Source organism: Lepidochelys olivacea, assembly GCF_965140295.1.
Source record: "Lepidochelys olivacea isolate rLepOli2 genome assembly, chromosome: 2".
In the NCBI taxonomy this organism is placed as follows: domain Eukaryota; kingdom Metazoa; phylum Chordata; order Testudines; family Cheloniidae; genus Lepidochelys; species Lepidochelys olivacea.
Window position 1 is genome coordinate 121,409,563 of NC_140412.1, and position 15,219 is coordinate 121,424,781.

A 15,219-nucleotide genomic window follows, 5' to 3' on the forward strand; every position below is an offset into this window, starting at 1 on the left:
TATGAGAGGAAGAGTTTGCTAAGTGGGACCCTATAAACATTTTAAAAAAAAAAGAGTATTTCATAACTACTATGCTACCAAAGTTCACAAAAATGGAATTTTTACCCAGGCTATTCAATGGAGGGAGTTTATCGATTATGCTACAAACTATTTTTTATTTTATATATTGAGGAAATATTTTAAAATGCAAAATTTATCAATGCACCTCTCTTCATTTTTTCCTAACAGGAGGGAGATGATCAAATACCGCATTTTAAAGAGAGAACATTTTGATTTGACTTTTGTTTGTTTCCTGCATGGTGAAGTTTCATACATGCTCTTTCTGTCCTGTGTAAGGACAATAGTTTAAACACCGCAGCTGTGTCAATTATTGCCTTGCAAATGTGGCCCTCCAGATTTTTTCCAGAAACTGTTGTTTGTTTTTGGAGAACTTGTTACGGGCGGGGGGCGCTGATGAGGAACCTAATTTAGAGCATTTGAAAGCTGGCAGCAGGAGTGCAATTAGAACCATTTCCACAGACAGCTGGTCAAATGCAGCAATTTATTGGCTGAATGATTGGATTATTCATTTGCAAAGCTGAGAGAACGCATTTGCTTACCACTTCAGTTGGCCTGTAGTATTTGTGATCGACGGTCACATGAATCTTGCCAGTCTCCTTGCATCGGCCTACCTCATTTTCATTCTTTCCCTCCCACCTGTAAAGAAGATAAACATTTAATCAACCCATAATTACTTTAGTGCACTGATCTTAGTAGCATTTGGTTTGTTTTCATTTATTTGAGGCTGGTGTCAATTCTCTCTGCAGGACTGTATAAACTCATTAGCTCTAGGAACAAAGGCAGCACTTTGACAAGAATGGAGCAACAATGGCTTTTGAAGTCCATGGGCTTTGTAAGTCCTAAAACATGGGACTTCCAAGTCAAACACACACGGCTGAAAAAAAATTAAAATAAAATAAAATGAGCACCTTACTGGTATTTCCAATGTCGTCTTATCTTCTAAAGGATATGCCCACATGCTTTTTATTCATTGCTTAGTATGAAGTCGATAAAAATGTTATTTTAAAAAATATTTTTTGTTTTTACAGCTAAGGCAAAACTCACAGGAAAATTTATCTGCCTCTTAATTTACCAAAGCTGAGCTCTGTTCGAGAGCACTATTATTCCATCCCGCCATATTCTAATTCACGCTCAGTTTAAGGCCAGGTCTACACTAAAAGTTTAAATTGACCCATCTACGTTGCTCAGGGGTTTGAAAAATCCACACCCTGGAGCGATGTAGGGAAGCCAACCTAACCACTGGTGCAGACAGCGCTAGGTCAATAAAAGAATTCTCTGTCGATCTAGCTACAGCCTTCCAGGAAGGTGGATTAACTACGACAAGAGAATTCCTCTCATGGCTATAGTGAGTGGATACACGGAAGTGCTACAACAGTGCAGCTGCAGCACCGCAACTGTGCCACATTAGCTTTTTAAGTGTAGACATAGGCCAAGAAAAGGCTCTTCAGTTTTAAGCCCCAATTCATCCAGGTAATTAAGCACATGCCCAATGTGAATGGGACTACCCACATGCTTAAAAGTAGGCACATGTCTAACTGAACTGGGGCCGAAATTAGTTTCCTTCCTGCTTTGATACTCTAATATTAATGTAATTTGTAGGAGCTTGTTGGGTGTACCGAAACATTTTGTATCTGTGCTTCCCACTTTATCCTTCCAACATGATTTTCACATTCCAAACTGGCAAGATCTGAAGAATAATACAAATGGCTTGCTGGACCACTAGAGCCAACGTGTCCTTAACTTTGGGGAGTTTGAAAGTCCAGATCTGAAGTTTGCGGATTTGGCCTGTTTCAAAATAAATTATCAAAAAATATTAAGGTCTGACTCATGAAACCTACAAAATTCTGAGTTAAGACTGAAACTATCTTTATTCCTTTAAGCTTGTGCGTAAGCATGGGAGCTTTGAACAGTGGATGTGTTGCAATACTTCGGCACTAAAGGGTGGTGGTGGTCAAATTCCATGCTTTTGTGGGTTTCAGAGTAGCAGTCGTGTTAGTCTGTATCCGCAAAAAGAAAAGGAGTACGAAAGCTTATGCTCAAATAAATTTGTTAGTCTCTAAGGTGCCACAAGTACTCCTTTTCTTTATGCTTTTGTGGGGTTAAGCTAAAAAATCTCTGAAAAGCAGCACTTGTGATTTAGATTTAGATTATTCAGTTTCAATCATCTGCAACAGGAGAGAAGTGTCCTTTATCTGCCTTTACCAGTCGTTCCCTTTACCTGAAATATATTCAGTGTTGCTAACTCTTGTGATTTTATCATACAATATATGATATTTTTCCTGAAGCTTCAGCTCCTGGAAGCATTTAATTTCATAAGAATCTCAGCTTTCATTAACAAACAAAGAAGTAAATTTCTAGTCTACATGGTTCTGGAGAAAACCTGCAAATGTGACTTAAGTGCACTCTATAGGTTCAGAAACCATCAGGCAGATAAAAAAAATTTTTTTTTTAAATCTCATGATTTTTAAGCCAATCACATGATTTTTGTTTGCAGGGGGGGAGGGCGGACTCAAGGCTTTTGCATGTTTAGGGCTGAAAACACTTAATTTTTGTATACTGTAGACATTAACTGCACTAATGTTTGCGGCAGTGCTGTACTGCATTCAACATTGTAAAGAGTAACATTGGGATGCTAAATATGATTTGTGATTTAACTTTTGTTTTGGGTTTTTTTGCAGCTGTTCTGCTTGAAGCCTGGAAGAAACATTTTCATTCAGAAGCCAAAACTAACCTTAGCCCCTCCCTTTAAAGGGCAAAGGCTAAAACTAAGTAGGACTCAAATGAGCTTAATAGAAAACCAACGGTCACCAGGAAAACTACAGGAAGTGCTCGGACCAGGAGACGTCAGTTGCTGTTGGAGGTCACTGAGACCCATTTAATACCCAACAGTCTACAAAAGGATCTTCAGAGCCAACAGAAACTCACTCACTATTACCATCATCAAAGTTTTACAACAATAGAAATAACTTAAGGGAAAACTCCACCCACTTTGCTCAGTAATGTGAAAAGTTCATAAGGAAAGTTCATTTCTCAGTATGAACAAAGGGGAAATGCAACTGCAAACAGAATTTTTAATTATAATTGGCATCACTGACACTCGCATTACACCAGTAGAGACCACCTTGCTGAAAAGGGACATTACATCTGATACAGACTAGATATGAAGAGCACGTTAATCTAACCTGCTACATACATTTTTAAAATCACAAGAAAAATCTCTTTTAATACACAGTGATGTTCTGTTCAGAACAGTTAATAATCTAGAAAAGGTAAAGCCAAGTTAACCCAAGGTCTTGGGGTCAGAGAAAAGAGACATCAGAAACCTTCATACCACTGTGGTTTTAGATAGCTAAGTGCTTCAGTCCTAGTGAATCACAGAATCATAGAATATCAGGGTTGGAAGGGACCTCAAGAGGTCATCTAGTCCAACCCCCTGCTCAAAGCAGGACCGATCCCCGACTAAATCATCCCAGCCAGGGCTTTGTCAAGCCTGACCTTAAAAACTGCTAGGGAAGGAGATTCCACCACCTCCCTAGGTAACGCATTCCAGTGTTTCACCACCCTCCTAGTGAAAAAGTTTTTCCTAATATAGTGATCCCCTTCCTTAGTCGTGATCCCCTAAGGTTTTGCTTCACAAGGCTGAAGCCTGACAATGCAATAAAATGTACTCATGGAATTTGGGGAAGACTCTAGGTTAACCCAGAGTTTCATTTAATGAAAGTTGGGTTAAACAGGGTTTGCCTAAATTAAAGCAGGCTGGAAACTGAGCTCCCACAATGCTAGAGTCGAAACCATGACCTTACACTCTCTGGCCCTATGTGTTCATGACACACTTAGAGGCAGACACACACGTACACGCTTAGAGACCGTGACTATACCACCACAATGATTTGATCACCACATCCTCCAAACCAAGAGAAGGGTGTTTGGGGAAGGATCTGTGATGGTGGTTTGTCCTTCATAATAGATAATAGTTTTAGCTGTATTCCAGAACTCTACGCACCTCGAAAGAAGGATGTGGGATGATGATCTTTTTTCTGCACTTACTGATAACCTGGATTTGACAGCCCTTACTTCCAGGCTATCCCTACATGGCACCTAGTCACCTGTGGTGCGTGTCTTATAATACTTATATTACATGAAGTCACTTTTAAGCACAGTGGACACTACCTACAAAGAGGCCTCAGAAATTTCCATGTAAATAAAAAAAATTGATCAAGTTTCAAATGTGGGTTCAGAGTGTAAAAGGAGTCTCACCTCATGAACATTCATACTGTTGGACTCAGTAGAAGAGGTAAAAGTTTATTTTAAAAGGTTACTATTATTTTTGTTAGGATTATGCATATTACTGATTGTAAAACATTATTTTTCCTCTTTCGTCCTGAAGATTAGGATTTCCCCTGCATTTTTTTAACCACCATCCTAATCAGCAGCAAGATAATATGCAAATAAAACCATACAACCTTCCTTCTCTCCAAAACATGGAGTGCTAGTTCATCCCACATACAAGCCACGACATTGAAATGTACTGTGATTGCAATGGTACATGTGTTTTCTCCATTTATTTCTGGGGTGCCTGAGAAGTTGATTAAAAATAAAACCTCTCACAAGAACCTGGAAAAAACAAAACTTCAGGAAAATTCCACTCATCACTCACAGCTGTCAGGAGATATAACTTGCACGGACTTTTCAGATTATTGAGTTTACCACCAATATTCCTTTAGATTGCCCACTGATTTGGATCTGGTCTGGTGTATTATAAAACATAACCCAGTATGTGTAACACAGAATATTAATGCATGTCTGTGATAGAGTGCTGGGAAACAGCAGCTGGTGCAGCAATCCGGTCACTGCAACTACAAGTAGTGTGCCAGAGTAGCCCTGACTAGGAAGAGCTGTGCCTAATTGGTGAATTGGGATGGGTTGAGCAGAGCCCAAAGGCTAATTAGCCCATTATCCAAGAGGTAGGAAAGGCAAAAGGAGGGAGAGAGAGATCCATAGGCTATTCACAGTCAGAGCCAGGAGAGATCTTTCAGGGAGAAGAAACCTTCTGTCTCCCTACTCCACGGCTGATCAAACTAAGGACTGTATGACATTATAAATACAGAGCTGCATGAGTTTGCACAGGTGGTGGTGGGAACACGGCGAATTAACCCATGAGGTGGTTTGACCAGAAGATGGTCTCTGAGTGATTTGTTGCTTGAAAAGAGACAGGAGTGGGACCCCACCCTGTCATGTCACAAAATTATTGCATGTGATCAGATTTTAAATTTGACTCTACAAGCCCTAATTCAACTCAATCTAAATTGTTTAATTTAAATTGGGATGAACTTCAGTACATGCTTAAGTATTTTGTTGAACAGGGATGAACTTAAGCATGTATTCAAGTGGTTTGATTAACTGGACCCCCATATCTATAATTTGACTGACCACACTAGAGTAATGGAGTTGTACATTCCCAATATTGCCAACTGCAAGTGTTCAGAAATCATGAGATAGGTCCAAAAACTCATGGAATTGTCTTAAAAATGAGACTGTTAAATAATATATTTTTGGTAGCTTTTTATTTGCCTTCTGATTTTTCAACCTCTAGGGTTCACCTGCTCAAGCTTTTGTGAGGGCTAGAAATTTACTTAAAAAAATGAAACCTGAGATTCTCAAAAAAACCACCTGACAACAAGAGCTGGGGCTTTAAGAAAACAACCAATTATCATGAGACTCAGGATAAAATTGCAAGAGTTGGCAGGTCTGCATCCTATTAGGAACACTTGTGCTCAGGAGCAAATGTTTTCATTTAACAATTGTGAATCTCAAAAGGTCTGAAGGTTTAGATCAGATGATCACCCAAAATGTTTGGATGAATGACAGGGAGAATGGACATTGCCTGGTCACTGGTGAAAACACTTAACTTCAGCTCAGCTTTCCCTTCCATGAGCATCTGTACAATGGGAGGAGGAGAAAATCAACTGAAATTAACTCTTTGTTCATCAAGGATCAGATGGGGCTACTGCACCCTGCCAAAGTATGCTTCTCCCTGTTGACCAAGTTAAACAGATTTCTTGCAAGATTTCCAACCCCAAATTTTGCATCAGGTTCTGTTGAAAGTTCTTTCAGTACTTCCTGTTTCTGGCCAGGCTAGAAATATCACGTGAGTAGCCGCTCATAGTATTTCAGCACTTTTGGCATATGAAAATGAATAAATGTTAATAAAGTTTTCAAAACAGAATCAGTCTGAGGCAGATTGGGGCAGTTATTTCACCTGCCAGTTCCTAAAACTCATGTAATCAGAGAGTTCAGGGGAGGCAGAAATGCCTGTCGAGTTTATAAGGTGGAGACTTGAATGCCTGGCATGAAGTGTTTAAAGTGATATTACAATACCTAATGTAAAGAAAAAGCAACAAGAAAGAAATCAAAAGGAGGAAACAGTATGTATGAATTTATCTAAACAAATGCATTTTGCCCGGATGTTTTCGATCCTTCACTCTCACATTTTCTTCAGTTTGTGTGTGCTTCAGTTCCTTTCTTCCTGATCTGAAAGCTTCTGATTTTCTCATACTGCTAATTACAACACACAGTCACTGGCCAGACGGCCAGACAGCAAGACCTTGTGGTCAAAAGCCAGATGTGAAACCAGTGACTCTTCATGAAGTCTTTGGACGGCTCCCTTTCCCCTTCCCCACATCACTATCATTGTACCATCTGCTTGCATTCCTTCAGTAGTCCTTCCAATTTCTCACATGTTCCTACATCCTAATCCTAACCTTCCATTTTAAAATAAAAAAGCCCCCCTCTCTCAGTTCCACCTCCCATTTGCTGTTCCACATCACCGAGAGAGAAACACTCCTTGGTTTCCAGAGGCTCACCTCATCAGATCTTCTTCTTATTATAGGGAATCCCATTTGTGGGGTGATCATTACAGACTAGGTGGCAAGTTAACTATCACAAAGAATAAAACATGGAGCCACCATGAATGTGGTAAAATGTTCATCTTCCTGCATTAATTCTGGCCCTTGAAGCAATGCATATTTCTGTTGCAAATGTACATGCAGCTTTATATTAACAACATAAAAAAAAACACAATAAATCTTTCCATTCTCTGAATAGATTTTTTTTTTTTTTTTTGCCATTTGCAGACAGTAGTCTGCAAAGAATTCTAAGTGCTGTAGTGGTTTCAGGCTATCTTGCAATCCTGTTCTAATTTAATAAGATTAATGACAGAAAATTAGTCAAGACAAGCGTTTGCCTGTTTGGTTTAACCCTGCTGTAGTTCAAATTATAGGAGGGAAGTGTTTTCCCCTAGTATTACTTAATTAGTAATAAGTAGAAGGGAAAGTAAAAAGAAAAAAAAGTGTAATGCTTACAGGGGGAAAATATTTGTAGCTCGGAGGCTTTCCTGTCAGTGCAAAGGCTGAATTAGAATGAGTGTGAGCCATTCTATAAATATCATTTCAAATTTCTTTCTGGTAAAAAAAAGTGTTAAGAGAAAAATCCAAACAAACCAAACCTGTAAAAATAAATCTCTGTGTTCATTTTATACTACATTTCAGAGAAATAATATGCTAGTCTTGTTGCAGCTATATATCTAATTGTTTACATGATGTACTAACATTTTCCTTTTTTCATGTTTTAGACTAGATAATATGGTAAAATATAATGTTGTAATCTTTGACTAGGAGAGTATGATGTAACTTTATTGAAAGGTTTATTAGTCTGTACTGTATGTTTAACTGCACAAATTAATATGTACTAGAAAGAAAAATAACTGTACAAATGATGAGAGAAGTTTAAATGTGGTGATGGAGCATTCAAAACTGTTTTCCTGGATACCATATACTGCAATCTCAAGCAACCAAAAATATGATGGCTGTGTCTGCACTGGAGGACAGACACTTGTTACTACACTGACAAACACAAATTAGCCCAGCTGAAGGGGTTGAAGAACCATTGCAGGCTTGCCCTTTCATGAATTGTTTCAAGGCATTGCATTCTGGATACTTATCCTACAGTTTCAGGGCACAGCTTACAGAAGCTGTGGATTTCGAAAGACCACTGGTGCACTGTGGGGCAGTAGTGGGAAGATTTGCTGTCATTTTAAAAATGTAAAAGGCAGCCAGGAGCTTATTCCCAAGAGTGCCATTTGAGATCCTGAAATTTCATAACTCCTATGAAAAACTGATCTTGCAAGGAGGGAGAATGGGAGGAAGGAATCAGCTTTTCTTGTAGGAGTTGATTTAATGATCATAGTGCATTCTGGAGCATCACGTCTTTGGTGCGTCATTAATTTTAAAGTGGCAGATCAATATGACCTACTAGAGTGGAGAAGGGGACTGCATGGTTAATTCCCAAAGACAATACCCCACCTCTTCCAATTTCAAGATAACGGCCATCAGGGGTTCAGCAAAGAGGTGAAAGATTGCCAGCCATCCAGCCAAGAAGACAGTAGTTAGTAAGGAGAGAGAGAGAGAGAGAGAGAGAGAGAGAGTGTATGTTTTGGGAAGCCATACAGGCCACGTTGGGACCTAGAAAATCAGGGAGGTTCCAAAAAAAAAATCTTTCCCAAACCTCAAAAAAGTTTTAGATTTAGTTCAGTTTGAGAGATGAGCAATGGTTTTGGGATGGGGAGTAGGTGGGATTTTACATTAAACTAAGCAAGTTTGTCTATCCCTATTATCAACACCATTTAGCTGAGATTATTTGGGGAAACTACATTAAAATTATCACAACTGCGCTATTCTCAAAGCAAAAGTCATTAGCACCTAAATAATATACGTAGTTTTTAATGCACCCAAACAGCAAAAACTATATTAACACATTACCTTACTTGATCCATAAGTGAATATGTTTCAGAGTAACAGCCGTGTTAGTCTGTATTTGCAAAAAGAAAAGGAGTACTTGTGGCACCTTAGAGACTAACCAATTTATTTGAGCTACAGCTCACTTCATCGGATGCATACTGTGGAAAGTGTAGAAGATCTTTTTATACACACAAAGCATGAAAAAATATCTCCCCCCACCCCACTCTCCTGCTGGTAATAGCTTATCTAAAGTGACCACTCTCCTTACAATGTGTATGATAATCAAGGTGGGCCATTTCCAGCACAAATCCAGGGTTTAACAAGAATATATAACAAAAAAATACTCCGCCCCCCCCTTTAGACGTTCTTGTTAAACCCTGGATCTGTGCTGGAAATGGCCCACCTTGATTATCATACACATTGTAAGGAGAGTGGTCACTTTAGATAAGCTATTACCAACAGGAGAGTGGGTTGGGGGGGGGGGGGGGGAAGAGAAAACTTGGATTTGTGCTGGAAATGGCGCAACTTGATTATCATACACATTGTAAGGAGAGTGATCACTTTAGATAAGCTATTACCAGCAGGAGAGTGGGGTGGGGGGAGCATTTTTTCATGCGTTGTGTGTATAAAAAGATCTTCTACACTTTCCACAGTATGCATCCGATGAAGTGAGCTGTAGCTCACGAAAGCTTATGCTCAAATAAATTGGTTAGTCTCTAAGGTGCCAAAAGTACTCCTTTTCTATAAATGAATATATTAGTATTGCCAGATATTGCTTATGGGAGTAGTTGGTAAATTCTATGTAAAAGGGCAAAAATGTCAAAAGTGCCTAAGTGATTTAGGAGCCTAAAATCCCTACATCTCATTGACACTCAATGGAAGGTAGAGGCCTTAGTGACTAAGTGACTTTTGAAAATGGGGTTTTCCTCATTATTTATAATAGGAGCTATTTGCAAAATTCTTTCCCTTTTGCTCTCCACACAATCACCATTCCTTTCCTTTGCGGGGCAGATGAGTTCAGAGTTTATTTTTTCTTTTGCTTACAAGAATATATACATTTAGCTCTTGATCCTGGAAGTGCCGAGTACACCAGACCCGTCCAGCAAAACTCTAAAGTAGGGTGTTTAATTTTAAATAAGTGAGTAGACTTGAAGTAAGTGGGTGCCCAGCACTTCTAAACATGAATTTTGGTGCCTGACTTTAGAGATCCACGTTTAAAAATTTTGGCCACCAAGTCGCCTTCTTCTTAATGCAGAGCAACATACAGCAGGAGACAGAAGAAAGGGTTCTGGATATCATAAGATTATGCATCTGTACAGAACAACAATTTCCACAGTACACACTGCTTTCAATTTAAAAGAATGTTTACCAGTGAAAGTCAGTCATAAAAAAAGAAACTTAATAAAGACAGAAAAAAAAAAAAAAGAGAGGAAACATTTCCTAGTGGCCTTGAAAAATGTCACTGTTGTTAAAGTTCACACTGTTAACTGTGTAGTGGTAGAGAAGGTGGGTAAGCAAATCAAAAAAGATGATAAATATTTGAAGAAAAATATCCTAAAATCAAGGTTTCAGAGTAGCAGCCGTGTTAGTCTGTCTTCGCAAAAAGAAAAGGAGGACTTGTGGCACCTTAGAGACGAACCAATTTATTTGGGCTGGAAATTCATACCTATACTGCCCCTCTGAATTTTTCTGAAAGTAAATGCCAAAAATTGAAACCAGGCTAACACTCATTAAGGGAAAATGTTATTATCTATCCAACCACCCACTGACTGTTCAAATAATATTGTATATATCTGTGCACTTCTGCATATTTATTGAATGTGTCAAGTTTTTGCTCCCAAGTAAAACTTACTGGCCCTGTCAAAAGTTCACCAGCTGCACCAGTGTCTTTGATGGCCTGAGGAAGAGCCCTGGTGCTAGCGTCATGGAAGAGCCTGTGGCTTTCCTCTCCCTCTTCCAGCTGAGATTGGTATGTTGATGCATGGGGCCCAGAGAAGATAAAGAAGGAGGGAAATTGAAAAAATAACAAACAATAAAAATATAAATTACAGAAAGCATTCACAAAACCAGCCTGATTTCATTATCTGGCCTTGAGAAGGAATTTTGTATTTTCAGTCAAACTATGTAGAATATGCATTGTAAACATTCTGCACCCGCAGCTCAACATTTTTATGGCTCAGTAGGACAAGAACTAAGAAGAATGCAGAGCGATGGTGCTATATAGTCCCAGCAGCGAGGCCGACGTGCTGCCACACGGAAAGGAACCGCGTTTACAGGTGTCACATCTTAAACGGGCGGAGTCCGGGAAGGCAGGTTTTGTTTCGGGGCTGGTGATGAGGACAAAAGTGCACCAACAATAAAATGTGTCTCAAGCATCCCTTCTCTACGAGCCAGTACAGAATAGTATAGCACTGTAATCTCAGCCGCAGTGGTCAGCCCTCCCAGACTATGGAGGGCAACGGTGCTGGGGAGCTGAGGGCAGGGAGATGGGATTTACAATGGAAAACAATCAGCCTATAAGAATGCCGAGGTGAGATATCTACAACCTACCCCACCTGGAGTGGATGAAATTTTGCTAGATTTGTTTTTGGTGGAGGGGCGGGTGATGGAGCAATATCCTGCGGTTGGAGAGGGTGAGCGAGAGTCAGTGGTTCACATCCAGAGGCCTTATGTTACAAACACAGAAAGTGAAAAAGAATACAAAAGAAATATTACGATGTAATGGCAAAATGAAAGCCACATGTCAGTAGCTGATAGGGTTCTGAAACCCATTGCTGCTAGCTCCCATTCATACTTACACAATGGTTTTCCCAATGTGTTTAAATGACTTCTCCACAAATTCACGAACACTGTGGACCTCCCCAGTAGCTATGACAAAGTCCTCTGGCTCATCCGTTTGCAACATCAGCCACATAGCCTGCAGAAAGATAAACAAATCCAGATTAAGTGCACCTGTAAGTGGGCCCTTTTGTACATGATATTATATTACCACATTTTGATTTGCAGATAATCAGATATATGTATGGATGCAACTAGGGAAATTAGAACTTTTTAACACAAGGCTGTTAACTAGATCAGCGCAACTCTTACGAGTGACTAATTGGAATTATTTCACATTACAGAAAATTGCCTGTAATATACCTGATTTTCTCTTTGTTTCACACCAGGGATTTCTGTGGGGGATATTGTAAATCAAGACTCAGTGTTCAAAAGTAGACAGTACTGCTTAGGAGAAAGAACCCATTTATTATAAACCTTACATTTATTCACATGTAATGGAAAGCAAAATATTATATACCCCGCTCCAATTTAAGGAATGTTGTCAGTAGGGCAAAAATGTAGAACTACCTAACTGTGGTCAAATACACAGTTGACTATTTTAAACTAGATTTAACCCAAATAAATACAGGACAGAGAGGACTACAAAAAAATCAAGGACCAATATTTTCATAGTGCATTATTTCAAATTCAGCTATTCCTCCTGCACACACCTGGAGATGCATTTGAAGATACAGCAAGCAAGATTCCCTTTTTCAATGTATGGAAATACTAATTGTTAAGTGTTTGCCTAACTTCTCCTTCTCTTTCAAAGAGCGTAGGCTGTGCAAAGATCAGAATGGTGACCAAAATCAGAATTGTTTCTAAATCACAACTTCACAGATTTCTACTATTGTTATTTGTGTTACATTTGTGCCTACTGGCCCCAGAGGAGATTTTGTGGCTTTATTGTACTTAGCACTGTTCAAACACATAATGAGAGAGAACGCCTGCCCCGAACAGTTTCCAGTCTAAATAGAAAAGTCAGACATGGGGGGGGGGGAGGGGAAACAGAAGCACACTGAGGTAAAATAATTTGCCTAAAGGCACACAGTCAATCAATGTCAGTAATAGAAGCCAGGTCTTCTTACACCCAATCCAGTGCTCTATCCATGAGACCACACTGCCACCCAGAAACTATAGATGGAAAAAATAAAACTATCACTCTACGTCAAAGTGATGGAAACACTTTATTTCCTTAAGTTAGAAACAGGGAGCAATCTATACACATCACAGCCTTCTTTTAATAAATAATCAGTTCACAAAAGCAAAATAATTCATCTCTTTCTCCATATGGTAAAAGGAATTGTCATCTTCTTATAGTGTAATCCAAAATACTATTTGCATTGACCTCTTCACATCAGATTTAAAGAAAACTTTAGTAGGTCCCCAGATGCTAGCGGATACTCTGCAAATCAGATTAATAAAAGCTTTGGGACAGCTCCGTTTCTCTCAGTAAATACCACCTGAAAAGTTCAATTCTTCTCTCCCCCCACTCCCACTTTTAGTACATCAGTGTCAGGCAAAGCAAGAAGATATACTCCCTTGCAAGTATTCTATTTGCAAGTCATTTTGCTTCCTGTTGTTTTTTTGAATCTTTAATATTTTTGAGAGATTTTAGTAACATGCTCCTTTTGCCTCTTAAATGTGCACGGAAGGCGGGATTTTGGGAAACTCTTGTGTATGTCCTTGACATTAATTGTGCTTTAGGGATGTGGCATGCTGGGTGGGACAATGGCAGCAGCTTTATTTTTCCTCCCCAGGGTTGAGCTCTCTAGCCAATGACGCAGCAATATACGATTGACGGATGAAATTCCTTCTGCTGGCAAGAGAGGTCTTAATTGCTATCTTTAATACTATCTTTCTTGGAACATTTGGGTTTTTGTTTTATTCACAAGGTTACAGTAAATCACGGACACCCTTTCTTTCACATCTGACTAGACTTGTAGGGTTCACAGGCATATCAAGCTTCAACAGAGCAAAAATGAATACTTCAAACATGGGGCTAATCCTGAAGTCCTAACTCAATCCCTGATCCCACAAACCTTTAGTTACCTAAGTAGACCACCTGCAACCAATAGGATTGCTCAAAGGAGTAGGCACTATCTGAGTGAATAAGGGACTGTAGGATCAGACTCTCAGTCCTTATTCAATCTGTCAAAATTCATACAGACTCTCCTATTGCCATCAATGGGACTTTTACAGGAGTAATTAAATCAGGATACCACCTATGGTATTTGGAGATTTTAAAGCAATTTTCTATGATTTAATAACACAAATATTTTAATTGTTGCACATATTTAGCGTGATAGAGTATTCATGTTGCCAAATTAAAAACCAAAAAACCCAGTCAATATAGCATCAGGTATTTATGTAGTCACTGTTATTTTTGTGTGATGCTTAAACACATTTTAGCTTCACAGAGAGCTACAGAAATATATATATTTCACACACAAAAAAACCAGTAACCACATAAATATCTGATGCTACATTGACTGGGTTTTTTGGTTTTTAATTTGGCAACATGAATTCTCTCTCTCTCTCTCTCTCTCTATATATATATATTTTAAAACTTTCTACCAGCTTTTTTGGATTGGCCTTGTCATGCTTTTCTACCATTTCAAAGAGCAAGCAAATCTTGGAGCATACATTGTGATACATTTCTACAGGATCAGGCTTGTAATGATCAAACAACACAGATGCTGTTAAACTAAAAGTAACTTCTCCCTGAGTTTCTGCTAGGAAAAGTGGTGCTTGGAATAATGATTACTTGAAAATTTATCACGGTTTGTCCTTTTATTTTTCTTTTGGCATTCAGTCCATCTTATAATTAGCCCAGTCAAACCAGCGAAAAGTAACATTCTAATAATTATGAAAAAATCATTGACTGTTTTAACAAGGAGGTAAAGAGTTGTTCATTTGAACATGTGTGCATGCAGTTTTTGTAAAATAAAGACAAAGGCAAGTCAGTGGGCAGAAAATACTTCAACAAACTCAGCATTAAAAATGTTCATTTCTGCTGTTACATATTATGTAGCCAATCAGAAATCTATGTATAAGTAGTAGCTACACACTTTCCCTACAGAATGTGCCAGGAATGTGCTCTTTTTTCATCATACTATCAGAGGTCCTTGATCTATCAATTTCTAGACATTTCCCGTAAGAGATCATATTGTACTACACTCCAGGCTGAGAACAAGAATAAGGAGGGAGAGGGGATACACAGCTCCAGATTTAATTGTCATTACTGAATGGTTTACTGGTTTTAACAGAGAGGAACAGCTTTGTTTAAATTTCCACTGAGCATAATTAATGGTTATTGACTGGTAAATGAAGAACAGGTGACACTCTGAATTAGAAGATAAATGATCTTGTGTTCTAGCGTGATAATGGCTTCGTAATTGCTACAAAGCCGCAGCCTAGCGCACCCCATCATAATGCTAGATCATGTCCAGAACACAAAGGCCTCTGTGTGAAAAGTATTCAGCTGTTCACCTCCTTATACAGCTGCTCAGTGATTTGGTCCATTTATTCTCTGATGGACTGC

General features: G+C 38.9%; 1 protein-coding gene across 2 annotated transcripts in view; it reads right to left on the reverse strand.

The window, feature by feature from the left end:
* GMDS (GDP-mannose 4,6-dehydratase) overlaps positions 1-15,219 on the reverse strand; it is a 549,352-nt gene that overhangs the window by 101,026 nt on the left and 433,107 nt on the right. For both annotated transcript variants that reach the window (XM_084619255.1, XM_084619256.1), the window contains exons 8-9: positions 11,654-11,772; positions 600-696 (exon numbers count right to left, since the gene is read on the reverse strand). In XM_084619255.1, the coding sequence (XP_084475381.1) occupies positions 600-696; positions 11,654-11,772 (216 nt within the window). The remainder of the gene's footprint in view (positions 1-599; positions 697-11,653; positions 11,773-15,219) is intronic.